Source organism: Petromyzon marinus, chromosome 4 (genome assembly GCF_048934315.1).
Source record: "Petromyzon marinus isolate PM22_M1 ecotype Great Lakes invasive population chromosome 4, UKy_Petmar_22M1.pri1.0, whole genome shotgun sequence".
Taxonomy (NCBI): Eukaryota; Metazoa; Chordata; class Hyperoartia; order Petromyzontiformes; family Petromyzontidae; genus Petromyzon; species Petromyzon marinus.
In genome coordinates this window covers 19512525-19527601 of record NC_133670.1, presented here as the reverse complement: position 1 = coordinate 19527601, position 15077 = coordinate 19512525, and the positions used below count along the sequence as shown (strand labels likewise).

General features: G+C 46.3%; 2 protein-coding genes across 7 annotated transcripts in view; one reads left to right on the top strand and one right to left on the bottom strand.

The window, feature by feature from the left end:
• LOC116938524 (integrin alpha-6-like) overlaps window positions 1-12090 on the top strand; it is a 38030-nt gene extending 25940 nt beyond the window's left edge. For 2 of the 5 annotated variants that reach the window (XM_076059817.1, XM_032945693.2), the window contains exons 13-26: window positions 490-630; window positions 1185-1297; window positions 2052-2211; window positions 2926-3009; window positions 3290-3369; window positions 3637-3714; window positions 3854-3956; window positions 4400-4576; window positions 5501-5608; window positions 5822-5935; window positions 6731-6838; window positions 8169-8294; window positions 8507-8647; window positions 9319-9454. In XM_076059817.1, the coding sequence (XP_075915932.1) occupies window positions 490-630; window positions 1185-1297; window positions 2052-2211; window positions 2926-3009; window positions 3290-3369; window positions 3637-3714; window positions 3854-3956; window positions 4400-4576; window positions 5501-5608; window positions 5822-5935; window positions 6731-6838; window positions 8169-8294; window positions 8507-8617 (1503 nt within the window). In that variant the 3' untranslated portion in view covers window positions 8618-8647; window positions 9319-9454. Of the gene's footprint in view, window positions 1-489; window positions 631-1184; window positions 1298-2051; window positions 2212-2925; window positions 3010-3289; window positions 3370-3636; window positions 3715-3853; window positions 3957-4399; window positions 4577-5500; window positions 5609-5821; window positions 5936-6730; window positions 6839-8168; window positions 8295-8506; window positions 8654-9318 lie in introns of all 5 variants that reach the window. The other 3 variants (XM_032945691.2, XM_032945689.2, XM_076059807.1) reach the window with 2 other exon arrangements.
• Window positions 12091-13261: 1171 nt separating this feature from the next.
• Window positions 13262-15077, bottom strand: part of LOC116938525 (uncharacterized) — a 34188-nt gene continuing 32372 nt past the window's right edge. For both annotated transcript variants that reach the window (XM_032945695.2, XM_032945696.2), the window contains one exon: window positions 13262-15029. In XM_032945695.2, coding sequence (XP_032801586.2) covers window positions 14862-15029 — 168 coding nt within the window. In that variant the 3' untranslated portion in view covers window positions 13262-14861. The remainder of the gene's footprint in view (window positions 15030-15077) is intronic.

Here is a 15077-nt window from a genome sequence, read left to right as displayed (position 1 = left end):
CTGCCCCGTTCTTCTCCGGGCGTGCTGTGCACTCCCCCCGCCCATCGCACCACCGAGCGTCACGGAGGCACGCTGTCATGTAAAGCCGTAGCGGTCTGCTGGCCATTGGTGGCAATGTGTGGCCTAAGGTCTAGTTGCATTTACATCCGAGTGCCAGGAATGTGCAACTCCTAGGTGCTGATATTGTTATTTCGACCAAATCCCTTTGGACATATGGGACAATGGAACAGGGATTCCTGTGATTCGCGATGCTGCAGTGGTCCCTGGTGCTGCAAATCACGTCTCGTGCCTAGCTGCAGCTATAGTTGAATTTGCAAACGATGCAAGGGTGGCAGTAGTAATCGGCTGAGTACTAACAGCAAACAAAACATGAACGGTGATCCCTGTGCTGACATTTTTCGCCTCTTGATGCCACTGTGAAAAAGCCTTATATAGGACAATACCCTAACTGCTGATTCATTGCGATGTTTCTGCCACTGGCGTACACAGGAGAACATAAAGGACAAGCTGAGACCAATCCCCCTGCAGCTGACATATGAGATCAACCAGGTTGTGAAGACGAAGAGGCAGGCCAGCCTATCCCTGCAGCCTGTGCTGGATGCTCAGGTTCCCAGCCGCATGAAGACCGAGGTGAGAGGGGCCCAGAGGCCCAGAGGCCTGGCACTGCTCCAATCTTAAACATGGCCTGCCACTGGCCACAGGAGAATGCTCCGGCAGCTTCATAGGACAGCCAATTAAAATCTGCTTTTAACCTGTCTTTCATAATGTTTACATGAACAAAATATTTTGGGTTTAGAGTCAAATGTGTTGATATTTTGTTTCTTAAGCTGGAAAACTATCTATGGAGAGGACGTAACGAGAGGTTATATAGTTCCAGTGTTGGATTTATAGAAGTTGATTCCTTCAAGTGAAAACACACGCACCGATGGCAGTTAGTTAAAGCTTCCTCAGAGAGAACACAATTGCAGAAGTGATGTTGCAGAAGTTCTAATAAATAAAATTGACTGGTAAATTTATGCAAACCGACACACCTGATGACGACCATTTGTGTTATGGTCGAAACGTCGTGAGAATTTTTATTGTTATATATATTTTATTATTTTATTGTTTCCCTTCAACGTGACTTTACCGAAAGAACTAAGAATATGGTTATTCTTGTATTGTATTTTCTGCTCACGCTCCAGATAAACTTTGTCAAGGAGGGATGCGGTCCAGACAACATTTGCCAGAGCAACTTAATTCTCAAGTACAATTACTGCTCCAGAGAGGAAAACGAGAAGTATAAAGCCCTCAAAAGGTGACCGTTTTGAACTTTGTGTCCATGTCTCACCGCACAATGCATACGTGGGGAGATTTCTCACGAGTGAAGAAGGGACGTGGTGACCAAGATGCACAAATCTCAGTGAGCGAATGCAAACGCATTTCTCCTCGCCGCTTCTTACCATCTCGTGCAGCTACAGGAAAGATACATTTGTGCTGGTCTTGGGGGTTAGTTCCATGCGCAGCCTTTCAATGTATGTGGTAATATCACCACTGCATTTATACTGCAAAAGCATCAATGAAAAATAAACTAAACTTTACTCATTGTTCAAGCACATACTAAAAAAATGTGGCATTATGGTAAAACCGTCAGAATTTCCTGATTGAGTGCATTTTAGTCCTCAAGTCTGAGATCAACATCAAAATAAATCAGAGAAAATGTTACCAACTGACAGGCAGTGATCGATTGCTTTTACATCGTAAATAAAGGCCGCATACTTTGTACACATTTGTGTGTGTTTTTGAAACTTACAGTTTTCCGGGCCGATACAATTTTTCTATTATGATGATTTCGCACCGTACGTAGCCAAACGTGCTAATCGTAGGCGCGGGGGAAGGACAACAATGATGGGGTTTTAATTAATTATGCAGACTTTATTCATTATGAGGTTAAATAATATCCCTATAATTCTGAAGTCGCACTAAGCTAGAGCGTGAAGCCCTTGCCCGCCGCAGATGCCGTCATCCGCCGCTCAGACCAGTGTTGGTGCTGCTCGCACGCGCCTATGCAGCATGTCAGGCCAGCAGGTGTTCTCCCTGAGTGACCAGAAGGACCTGGCCCTGGAGGTTTCCATCAGCAACACGGGCGACGACGCTCACGAGGCGCACTTAATCGTGAACCTGCCTGACGCCGTCAGCTACGGAGGCTTCCGCAAAAAGACTGTGCCAGAGGTGGGTCCTGTGGCTTTTGTGGTCATCGCAAACAAATCATTGTAAGCCTGTGCTTTGCTTCGTCTCACTTCGCTGGCTGCTGCTATTGCGCCCCGGAAACAACTACTGCCTCCCGTGTCTGGCTGCTTTGCTGGTTTGTCCGTTAATTTATGAAAGGCCGAAAATGTAAATATAAGAACTTTATTTTGCAAACTGTATATGCCTTTTGTCGATCCATCGCTGGATGAGGACCTCCCCACCTCGTGCAAGTCATAGGGGGTTATTTGACCATAATTCGCCGCGCGAAGCGGTGTGTGTTGTCGAAAGTTGGGAACATAGATGCTGAAGCATAGAGTACAACAATGGATTTCGCTGCTCTGCCTCTGCTGAACAGGTAGCGACTTGAAATAAAAGCACAGTACTGTATTTCTCTCAATGTAATACTGCCCTTTTGATAGAGAGAATGCATCGCGGGTAGATTTTAGCTTCTGAATAAATAAAAAAAAGGCTGCTGCTGCTTGATTCCTTGCAAAAGGTTTCTATTTGGTGTTTGAACATCTTAACATTTGCTGTTTTATTGCCAGAAAGGGTCAAACCTGTTCTTATTTGTTTCATCGCTGCTGCTTTGATCCCGCGTAGCAGCCCGCACACGCCCACACCTGCCAGTGTTGAGCATTGAGTGTGTGGGAGGGGAAACGGTGTTGATGGGGGCCGGCGTGTGCCGTCGTTGTGCAGGAGGTTCAGCTGGTGTGCGTCGCCAACGCCAACGGGTCGCTGGCCGACTGCGAGCTGGGAAACCCGCTGAAGCGCGGCCAAGCGGTAACCGCTCGTCTTGACCCCCCCGCGCGACCCTACGTCACCTCGACTAAGACGACGCGTGACGTAACGCTGCGGCCGCGATTTTAAAACATTCTGGTCACGGAGGGTCGCGTTTAATATCGTGCTCATCGGAGTAAATAACTTGGCAGTTTTAAAAACGGGACAGCCGCATTTGCATCTGGCTGGATATTTGCAATGAAACTCCCGAGTTCCTTTTACCAGATCGAGTTGAATTAAAATTAGAATAAGAATGCTGAATAATTATGTTGTTTTCCTTCAGGTGTCATTTTACCTGATCCTCAGTACCTCTGGAATAACTCTGGACACATCGGAAATCAGCACGGCTCTGCTACTCACCACGTACGCCCTCCTCTCACCGCATTTAAAAACGACTGTTGGTTTTGGATCGAACGCGTGCAGTCATTCACCGCGGCTGTGAATTTTAAAACCAAAGCGACCGCATACCCTGCCAGCGGCCTTTTGTTCCCGGGCGCTGTTATTTAAATGATACGCGAGCGTGGCACTGGGTGTCATATTTAGCAGGAGTCTGGCGCGTTAAAACACGAGTTCCGCTGAGTGGTGCTCGGTGCCGATGGCAGTGACTGCGACATTGGTGTTCCCCCCCAGGACGAGCGAGCAGCCAGATCTGAACGCGTTGTCGGCCAAGCTGAAGGTGGTCATCGAGCTGGCGCTTACGGTCACTGGGTTCGTGAGCGCCGCTCGCACTGCGACGTCATCGCCCGCGCCGCGATCACGGCTGCCGAGAAAACCTCGCGCTATGTTCGACCGCAGCGCATCGGCCAAAGCAGGCTCACTCACGCGCACGCGCCCTTTATTTTCTCAGCTTCACCAAGCCGTCCCAGGCGAAATTTGGAGGAGAGATCAGGGGAGAGTCGGTGATGAAGACAGAGGAAGACGTGGGAAGCCTTATAGAATACGACTTCAAAGTGAGTGCCGTGGGATGTCTCTCTTGCAAGCCACAGCGTCCCCCGCGGTGCTGATGGGAGCAGCACCGCAGAGGCACGGACGTGGCGCAGTTACAAATGAAGCCATGCGGTAGCTCGGAGTGTTGCCAGCACTGAGCCTTGTTTCACCACCGCATCACTTGCTGACAACCCCTGGCAGAATTTTTATTATTTTACTTACGTTTTTTTTATACTTTAGGTAAAACAATCTGCTTCTTGTAGCTTAAATAAGCCACCGCAGTGAGAGCGTATTGATACGTTGGCTTTACATCCAAAACCTTATGCCTTGCAATATGTAAAAAAAAAAACACTTGTCATTTAAAAAAGAAAAAATTGTTGATTTTTTTTGTTCAGTTTTATTGGCCGTAAACTACAACAGCTAAAAACGTACCACGTACGGCCCTGTTTTTGTTTTCATGCCAAAGGTTTTAAACTTGGGCAAGTCTCTGGGATCTCTGGGCAGCGCCTTCATCAGCATCTCGTGGCCGGCTGAGATCCCCAATGGCAAATGGCTGCTCTACCTCGTGAGCGTGGAGATGGTGGGCACGCGGGAGACGCACTGCAATCCCTCGGGCAATCGCATCAACGAGCTGGGCCTCCAGGTAGGCCGGCCGGCTGCCATGTCGTTGTCAACGACGCGATGATGAGGTATCGATTTTCACGATACGTTTATCGCGATATTGTGCTCCTGTAACTTTGCAATTGTATTTCTGATTTATTTTTTATATTGTTGGGCGCCGCGGTGGCGAGGTGTTAATGTTTGATCCAGACCCTGACGCCTGTATATTTTGAGTTTGCGTGTTCTCCCTGTGGTCGTGTGGATTTTTCTTCGGGTTCTCAGGTTTTTCCCTCCGCATTCAGAGACATACGTTGTAGAGGCTGCTATACATTTCCACGTGATAAGCCACTTCGTTGAGCGATCATTTGTGGGTCAGGTCGCTTCTGCAAAAGAGCTATATAGCTTCAGGGGCCTTACCTGGTAAAATAAAAATAGTTTAGTTTAGTGCTTTGCTCTGCTTGTAGTTTGGATTAATATTAATTAAAATCTGTTCAATTGTAGTTCACTCAATATAAGACTCCCATACATGTTTTGGACATTTTATTTAGGCTAGAAGAATACATAATCATTGCAACTTCATATTTTATAAAGCTTACAACGCACTTTTGTCGGTGACCCCAAAATTAAATAAATAACCAACCAAATCAATAACTAAATAGTGACACCGATTATGTGAGATATGACTGACATTTCCATCAATGGCTTCCGAAAAAGTCTTGCAAATCACTAATCGAATTGCTTTTGATCATTAAGACAATAAAAAAAAGGCTCGGCTTAACGACATGTCAACATTTGTACAAAACGGACGATAAGATGATTATTGTGCAGCTTATGCCACGCGATGTCTCGTCAAATTGCCATATCGAGGCAGCCTCATCTCAGGCAGGCGTGGGCAGTGCCACGCGGTCGCCTCCTTCTGCCGTCCGCTCGCGGCTTGCGCCACCACTCACCGCGTTTCCCTCCTCAGAGCGTGTGGCATAAGACGAAGCGACAAGTGCCAGGGCCGCCGCCCCCCGCTCAGAAAGTGGCTCCAGAGATAAGTCCGTCCAACGACAAGCGGCGATCGCTCAAGCTGGTAACCGCTTGTGCACGTCTCCCCATCTGTGCAGATCGCCGCGTTGACGCGTATCGCTATCTCATTTTGTGCGCAACACCAATATGTGCGAAGTTTACTGCGTTGAGTTCCAATGTTTACAATTCCTATTGCAACATAGACCGCTGCTAGCTATGCGGGCTGCAGGTATTTGAATGGCTGTTTGCGAGGTGTGTGTGTCCTTGTCTCCGGCAGGACTGTCGGGACGGCACGGCACGGTGCTACACCCTGCAGTGTCCGCTCACAGCCATGGACAGCGTCGCTGAGATCAAGCTGCGGGCGCGTCTGTGGAACAGTACCTTCCTGGAGGTGCCGGGCACGCGGCTCGCACGCTGCATACACACGGCGATTCGCGCAAACTAGATATGACCAACTAGATACAAACTAGACACTCACAAACTAGACACTCACAAACTAGACACTCACAAACTAGACACTCACAAACTAGACACTCACAAACTAGACACTCACAAACTAGACACTCACAAACTAGACACTCACAAACTAGATACTCACAAACTAGACACTCACAAACTAGACATGACCAACTAGACACTCACAAACTAGATGCTCACAAACTAGACACTCACAAACTAGACACTCACAAACTAGACACTCACAAACTAGACACTCGCAAACTAGACACTCACAAACTAGACACTCACAAACTAGACACTCACAAACTAGACACTCACAAACTAGACACTCACAAACTAGACATGACCAAACTAGAAATGACCAAACTAGACATGCACCGTGATTTCGCACAATTCAAGCTGTGTCCGCACACTCACTGTGTTGGAAGTACAAGCAGTACAGATAAGTGAGATACACAGGTCATATGGAGAAGTGTGCTGATTAGATATCTTTGAAAGCAATACTGTATATTATTAATGTAAAGAGGCATGCAGCACTTTCTGAGAACTCTCGTGAAGCTGTTTCTACTTTACCAAGAACCCATTGAGATATTAAGCCTCTTGCAAAGGTGACCTGGTGCTGTATATTTGCGGCTTTAATCAAATTGAAAAATAAATCACTCTGACTTGATAGGTATGAATGACCCAGCTGACTTAATAAATATGTTGTTGTTGTTTCTGTTTGCAGGAGTACTCCCACCTGGACCAGCTGGAGATCATAACGAGAGCTACAGTTGGAATCTCGTCTCAAAGTCCCAACATTGTGATGAAAGACGCCAGGCCTGATGGCTATCCAGTAAGTGAACATATATGTAGTCTAATTATGTCTGCACATATTACAAACACTGCAACGGTATTCAGTCTACGTAATATATTTCACATTTATCTTACACCTTTCTTTGTTAATCCATATAATCCATAATTGGTCGTGAAAGGCTATGTGTTAAACTTTCTTTGTTAAGTTCTTCAACAATTTCCCCAGTAATTTATTTCCATTGTTTGCTATCAAGATTCTCATCAGAAATATTCAGATGGTTAACAACTTAACCGTTTATGTTTGTGGATGTATTATTACAATGCAATTTCGCAAAACATTTTCTAACATCGCTGTGGATAACTTTAGCGGGGAGCATCTCATCTTACCAGACTCCCCCGCTGAACTGTATTTAGACCTCTGTTTGCGATGACCGCTTTCTATACTACACTGTTTTTTTGTCGATGGGAGCGATGTGATTTCAGTGCGATTCTGGAAAGGCACGTTCAACATGTGTATTGTTGCCCGGCATGAGTTGCACGTGGGACAGCGATTCTCCGTGGTTTTGTTGTGGTTTTTGCCGTGGAAAGATGTCCTGCCAAATGAGGCAGGGAATCTTGGTGGTTATAGCCAGGGTCGCCCATGGGGGGGGGAGGGGGTGCAGAGCCCAGGAAAAACTCACACGGTGTGGGCCCCCTGACGCCTTCAAACTTAACCGGCAGTATTACATCTGACACCGTGAAGGCAAAGCGTGGGGTCCCCCCAAAGCGCGGGCCCCCCCCCAAAGCGCGGGGCCTGGGGTGATCACCCCGACTTGCCATACCCTAGGAACGGCTTTGGTTATATCACGATGTAAGCACGATTTGGGGGGGGGGGGGAGGTGGGGGGGTTGAATCGAACAGGCGTGGTTATGTTCCTGATAAATCGTGGGTATGATGACGCCCTCTAGTGACGAGTGTGTCGGGATTGCACAGCAGCGTGGATGGCACTGGGTCACTGCGATTTTGACGATCTCATTGACAAACCACCCACTGCGTTCCGAGTGAAAATCGCAGCCAGGAAAAAAAAAACCGAGACTCGGTGGGCACGCGTTGCATGCACTTAATCCGTTGGTACAGCCAAACTTCTGCCTCGAAACCACATTTTAAAACCCATCAAACTAACCTTCAAATCGTATGCAAGTGCATACGATTGTTTGTCCGCCTGAACCGCACGCAACTGAGGTTTGCAACGCGACGCAATTCACAGCGAACGTGTGCGAAGGGAGCGAGTGCAGCCTCGCCGCCCTCGTTCGAGACGCAGGCGAAGCCTCGCGCAGCCGCTTCACGTTTTTGGGCAACTCCCCCCCCCCCCCCCTCCTTTCCCGGTGCAGGTGCGGCTCACGGTGTTCCCCGAGAAGACGGCGCCGCTCTACCACAGCATCCCGTGGTGGATCATCCTTCTGGCCGTGCTGGCAGGCGTGCTGGTGCTCGCACTTCTCGTCTTCCTCCTGTGGAAGGTGACGAGCGCCAGCGCCACGGTCACCAGCTGCATACCGACGTTCTTAATCCATTGGCGCTGTTGCTTGCGCGACTTGGCGGGAGGGGCGGTGGAGGAGTGGGGGGGGGGGGGGGGGTGGAGCGAGCGGGTGGCCAGCGCGCGCTGTGAACTCGCGAGATGTGCGCGGTCCTGCTCATGTGCCACCCATCCCGTTGCCCTGTCCCTTTGCAGTGTGGATTCTTCGCGCGCAAGACCACGGAGGCGCGATACGAAGCTAAATATCACAAAGCTAAGATAGAGGTCCAGCCTTCGGAGAAGGACAAATTGGCTACTGAGGCGTAGTGCTAACCAACCCCTTCTGTCCCTTCTTTGGTAAAGGTATACAAGCATACAGGTTCTCGGCTTTTGTGCTGGTGATGGTGACTGTGGCTTGGAGGCAGTGAATGAATCCGAGAGGCACTGCTTTGCTCCTAAACCTCGGGCACTAAAGGCGTCTAACTGGCTTGTCTTGTCCCTCAGACAACCTCACTGCTCCTTATGCCAAAATCACTCTTTTCGGTACTTGGATGTACGCGGTGTGCCGTGCGTTTCCTCTTCCCGCTGACGATGGCCTTTTTCACAGACGCTTGCCGTGACGGGTGCCACTAAACCTGTCCCGTGAATGTGCACGCTCACTTTCCTCACTGGCAAAACGGTGGTTGTTAAGGTGTCACCATAAAATCGCGGTGCAAAGTAGACTAACAACGAGTGTACTTCAACCGAATGCTTGGCAGCTGAAACAACCAAACTTATTTGAATGTAATTTCCCAAAGGTCACGTGAACTCACGCCTTCAGGAATGCTTATTGGCCTGATTAACAACTGCCACTCTGGCAAGGAGAACCAACACAGCCTTACCTCTGTTAAACAACGCATGCCACTGTGACCGACCGTCACGGACTGCTCGCTGGACGGTTTTCGATGTTCACGCTCATTTCTCCTCCTCCCTCGCCCGCCTGCCCGCCCGCCCGCCCGCCCGCCCGCCCGCCGGCCCGCCGCATGAAGTGTGGATTTTTCAAGCGCTCGCGTTATTACGACACGGTGCCGCAGTACCACGCCGTGCGCATCCGCAAGGACGAGCGGCAGCCACGCGAGGCGGCGGCGGCGGCGGCGGCGCCTCATCGACAGCACAAGAGGAGGGAGTGGGTGACGACCTGGAACGAGCGGGACACGTACTACTGAGCACCCGGGGGCCCCCCACGGTCCCGCCAGCAACCACCTCGTGCCCCACCCCCCACCCCTCCATCTCCCCATTATATAATTACATGAGGGGGCAACACTCATGCGGCGTCCCTTCTCAATCGGAGCCCCCTTCGACCCCATCTGTCTAAACCCCGGTTATCAGTCTATAACTACTGTCAAGAGCGATTTCGCAGCGATGGCTTCAAGATAATTCAGAGCTGCACCTCGTCGTGTTTCCTTGCTGACCTGATGCTTCACTGTTGCTGCAAGAATCGCTGGGATGGAAACTGCTCTACCCCACACTGGTTAGCCTATTTCTTTGGGCACTTTTTCCTGTTAAATTCAGTATAAAAGCTGCAGAGGCAGTTACATCTGACACACGTGTTAAGAAATTCCCAAAATCTGGTGGACATTCTGGGATTTTTTTTATTACGTTGGGACATTTTTTGCTGGGCTGTCACCAGTATTTTGCTTAAATGAACACTACAAGTGGTCATTTTGACGAATGTCATTAAAGCTTCTTCTTTGACAAGCTTATAGTAATAGGTTAGTTCTATCCAGAATTACACCATTAACTGCGTTGCTTTTTTCTCTTATATATACAAAATAGAATATAACTGCCAAAGGCTATTTTTTGGGCCTAAATCTTATCACAATGTTTCGTGACAAAAATTGTGTATATTTGTGTTAAAAGAAATCCAATGGTTGCAGTTACAGGCTACTGTGGTATAATTAGAGGCTTGGGTTGTACGATCGATACGAGGGGACACGTAATTGGCTTTGTTACTCATGAGCGATGAAGTACTTGGACGTGTGCAATAGCAGACATGCCACTAAAGTTACCGTGCCTTTACTTGCGAGACTTTACGTGCCGTGGTACTGTTCCTTTCGCTTTAGTCATACAATGTAGAGCCTAAACTTTTGTAAATATGCTACCTTAGGAACTAAGAACGTGTACGGTACTTCTGGGCAGGCAAAAATCACAGTGCGATCAACTAAATTGCATTTTTGATGTACAATAATGCGGCATTGCATTACGTAAAGTGCAATCTGATGCCGTACAATTGTTAAAGTGTAATAATTATACGACGTCGATGACAGCGGCAATGTAAACGATTCTTCATTTCGGCTTCACTACTGATACCGACCTACCACGCACACACACACACACACTCTAGACGAGCTATTGTCCGCATCTTCGCGGACTGTGCTATTGCAGCAGTGCCGAGCCGTTGCCATTGAAGTGGATTCATTCAGTGGATGGTGGACACGTCGGGCTGTTGTCTGAAAAAATAAACCACGTGATCGTTAAGGAATGGTGAACCGTGCTGTTGAGGTACAGTGCAGCCGACACGGCAAACTCTGCCGGAATGTAAAGAACGAACCCTTATCTTTGTGCGCCATGAAGCAGCGCCCCGACAATAACAGGGGGCCTCGGCCGGGACTGTCAGGCAAACGTGAAAAAAGCAGAAACATAATAATAATAGGGTTTTTCCCCTTTTTTCTGGCAACAAAACTGAAACCTTTTTACAAGGATTCATGTCTGCATTAACCACAATACCTGCAGTCAAAATGCAAACAAAAAGCATACTATGATAATATATGCATTGTCCTTGAAACTGATTGGTCCACACCAAGGGACGGCTTTCTTTTGAGCCTCGACCCAATTGGTGCTCGACCACATGACGCCAGAAGGCGTACAGCTCAAAGACAATGCACTATCAAAGTAATGAGGGCTCGGGGCGAGCATCTACATCATTAGACCTCCTTTGCCAGTACCAAAATGTAATAATAGGGGTTTTCCCCCTTTTTTTCTGGCAACAAAACTGAAACCTTTTTACAAGGATTCATGTCTGCATTAACCACAATACCTGCAGTCAATTACTTTGATAGTTCATTGTCTTTGAGCTGTACGCCTTTTGGCGTCATGTGGTCGAGCACCAATTGGGTCGAGGCTCAAAAGAAAGCCGTCCCTTGGTGTGGACCAATCAGTTTCAAGGACAATGCATATATTATCATAGTATGTTTTTTTGTTTGCATTTTGACTGCAGGTATTGTGGTTAATGCAGACATGATTCCTTGCAAAAAGGTTTCAGTTTTGTTGCCAGAAAAAAGGGGAAAAACCCTATTATTACATTTTGGCACTGGCAAAGGAGGTCTAATGAAGCTGTAATATTCTCAGCAATGTTTAACGCCGTTCATTGTTCACGAAGCACACCCACCGTGTGGCTTCTCAGCCCGGTTGACACCAACCCGAGCAAACAAAAAGCAACGTGCCTGAACTGAAGGAAATCCAACATTGGTGCTGCAGACAGCACTCGGTGTATAGAATGCAACTTCATGAATGTAAAGTTTGAACTAAATGTTGTAACTTACTGGATTTCTTTTTTTACTCTTAACTGATGTGAAACTGTCAGCAGTTCACTGTTATACCTATAATGTATAATTATAGCGATGGGATTTCACGAGCTTAGCACGAGGGATTTCAATTTGCAAAAACATTTTATTCAAAGTGTAAACTTTATGGTATGCACTGGTTAAGCTGTTTGCTGTTTAAATGTACAGAATAAATAAAGTATTTGTATGATTAGTATGCAGAGTGGTCACGTCTTTATTACTAAACCAATCTTGTTCCTTATCTTGAACCATGGACATTCTCCTTCACCACCACTTCTGCCAACATCCCAATCATGACGGCAAACTACTACAGAAATACATTGTGATTAAAATGTATTATCGCAATTATTGTGGTCAACTGCATTCAGTGTTGTAGCAAATTGCTATCCGATGTATTATTTTATGAATGGCTGCTATGGTTGTATTATTGTTGCGGTGAACTGTATTGCAATGATACTGTTGTGGTTACTTTGCAGTCGTGGTGATTGTTCTGCGGATGATGGTTATGTTATTGCTTTAGGAGTATGTTATAGGCATTACCTTTTTTTCGTTCTCTTCCCAGAAAATACTGCAGGGCCTCGTACCGCCATCGGTACACACATTCACCATTTCCGTATTCCAGCTATTGCCGAGACACTTGTAAATGTTTGGTCACAAACGGACCCAGACTATTGCAATTCTTTTCCTCCATAGCCTCCCCAAATCCCTCGTCTGCATCCATAAACAAGATCACATCACTCTAACATTGCTCTGCTGACTCCAATACAATCCCAGATCCATTTAAGATCATACTTGCCTCTTGAAGAGGAGTTCCTATACACTTGTCGAAATGTCTTGCCCCAAGTGAATTGCAAATATGAGAAAGGATATGATTTTATAGGAAAACGGGCAGAATTCCACCAAAAAGTGGCAGAATATGGTCAAGATATATCTAGCGTCTCAAAAGCACAGCACCCCCCAATAGTGCAACTTCAGAAGATTCTGACTTAACTTTCGTGACTGCATGAATTCATATTCTTGGTTCTTTCGGCAAAGTCACGTAAATAGAAAACAAAAAAATAATTAAATTTAATAAAAATAATCAATTGAAAATCAGGCCTGATGAAGACCGCTTGTGTTGCAGTCGAAACGTGGGTTTTATGCTTTTATTATTTTCAATATTTTTTTATTTATTTTCTATTTACGTGACTTTACCGAAAGAACCAAGAATATTCAGAAGATTCACCACGTAATGCGTATACCGCCCTCTGCTGAGCAGACATGCTCAGGACCAGTTGGCTGTAACTTTTAACGAAACACAGCACTGCATTTGTTTTAAGTCAAATCCTCGACCTTAGGTGGAATTAAAGACAAATATTCATAAAAAAGAAACATTCAGCTGATTTAGCCAGTTTATTATTTTACTCAACTCGTGGAAAATATTACACATTTTAAGATGAACTATTCTTATCTTCCACAATCAATGACAAGATACACAAAAAATGTCAAACACCAGCAAAGATCCTAAATAAGGTCACAAAAGCAATTTCACCTGTCCAAATAACTTTTAAAAATGGAATGTAACCTGTCTGCATTGTAACAAATTAAAAACAAATATTCCAGTAGTAATCCCACAATTATAAAAATCCAATGTCAAATGTATTTCTAAACCTACTCAAAAGTAAAACTGCTTTAGATGAAAACTCGTATTTGCTAGCAAGTCATTGCAGCAGCCGGGCTAATGGTGTGTGCCAACGTCACAGAGTATTTAAATTCAGAAGTTAATCATTGCTCGAATAAATGGACAGTAAAGAGCACAATAATACGGGTTAATGAAAAAAAATGCTTCCACAATATACACCCTTTGTTAAGAACAAAAACCACAAAATAAAATCCCCAAAAAAGCCGACGTAAAATAATTACAGCCCTCATCAGATCAAGCTACACCAGTGCACTTGCATGATATTTCTATTTCATAAGGTAAAATCCCAACAATTTTAAATCTATCCCAGCATAACAGCAGCATCGTGAAGGCGAGTGAAAAAACAACGCTATACCGTGTCGATTGTTTAAAAAGGATACATTAAATGCGTTGATTAAAATGACGCTTGGAGCATAAAACCAACCTTACATAAAGAGTTTCCAGTGTTTTGACGGCAACGGTAGTGCTCTGTAATAAACAGTGGTTCACATTCAACGCTTGGCAAACGTACAACATTTGGCGGGTGGTCCAAGCTGATCATCGCTCAGACGTGCAACAGCGAGCGAGTTGCTTTACTAATTTACTTGTTCTGCTCGCGGAGGGCACCTCTCCTCTTCCCCCTGCGTGATGACGACACGCGGAGTGCGAGGAGGTATCACACCCACAGTTAAAATGACAACGGTATTTCTCTGTAAAAAGTACACGCCAGTAGTAATTACGAAATCACACCTAATTTGTTTTAAAAGTGCATTCCTTCATTGTTTACATTGGTCCCACAGTTAAAATATGAAAAAAAGTTCATTATAAGCAAGCGATCATTAAAGTAGAGCCTCTATTTACAGGAAGGAGTGACCTGGTTTTTTTTTGGAATCCACATTAATACAAAATATAATTCGAGTAAAACCCCTCCCCCCAAATCACTCTCATATAAAAAAATATTTCATCAATGCGAATGAATAACAGCTAAGATATCAGGTACCCTGCCAGTCTCCCTGTTAGCTTAGGGGCCACGAGGTCCGTGTTATGTTTCACAATTCAGCTGTCGAGCAGACACTACATTCGTTTGGCGGAACTAGCTGCACACCTTTTGTAAGGCCGAACAACAAGACCCACTCTGTGCTCGAAGACGGGCGTTTCAGCAACTCGGGTATGAAGGCACTCCCTGGACAAGGCTACTCCCGGGCACCTGGAGACACGAGGTTAACTACATGTGGCTGTGCCCAATGGCCTCAAAGCGTGGCCGTGCGGTGCCTTGCACGTGACACGCGCACGCATTTCTTGGTTTTGTTCATGCATCCGACTGGCCACTCGGGATGCCGTCAACCTTCTTCCGTGACTTTTCCTTCAGCTTTGCTTGCTTTTCTTGAGCTTTGCGCTCCTTCTCAATGGCCATCTTGAGATCCTTCAGTTTCTTCTTGATAATGGTTCGGTCGCTTACATCGGTAACGCCCAGAGCCTAGGGATTCGTTCACAACCCACATTGCCGTGCAAATTAACACACAAG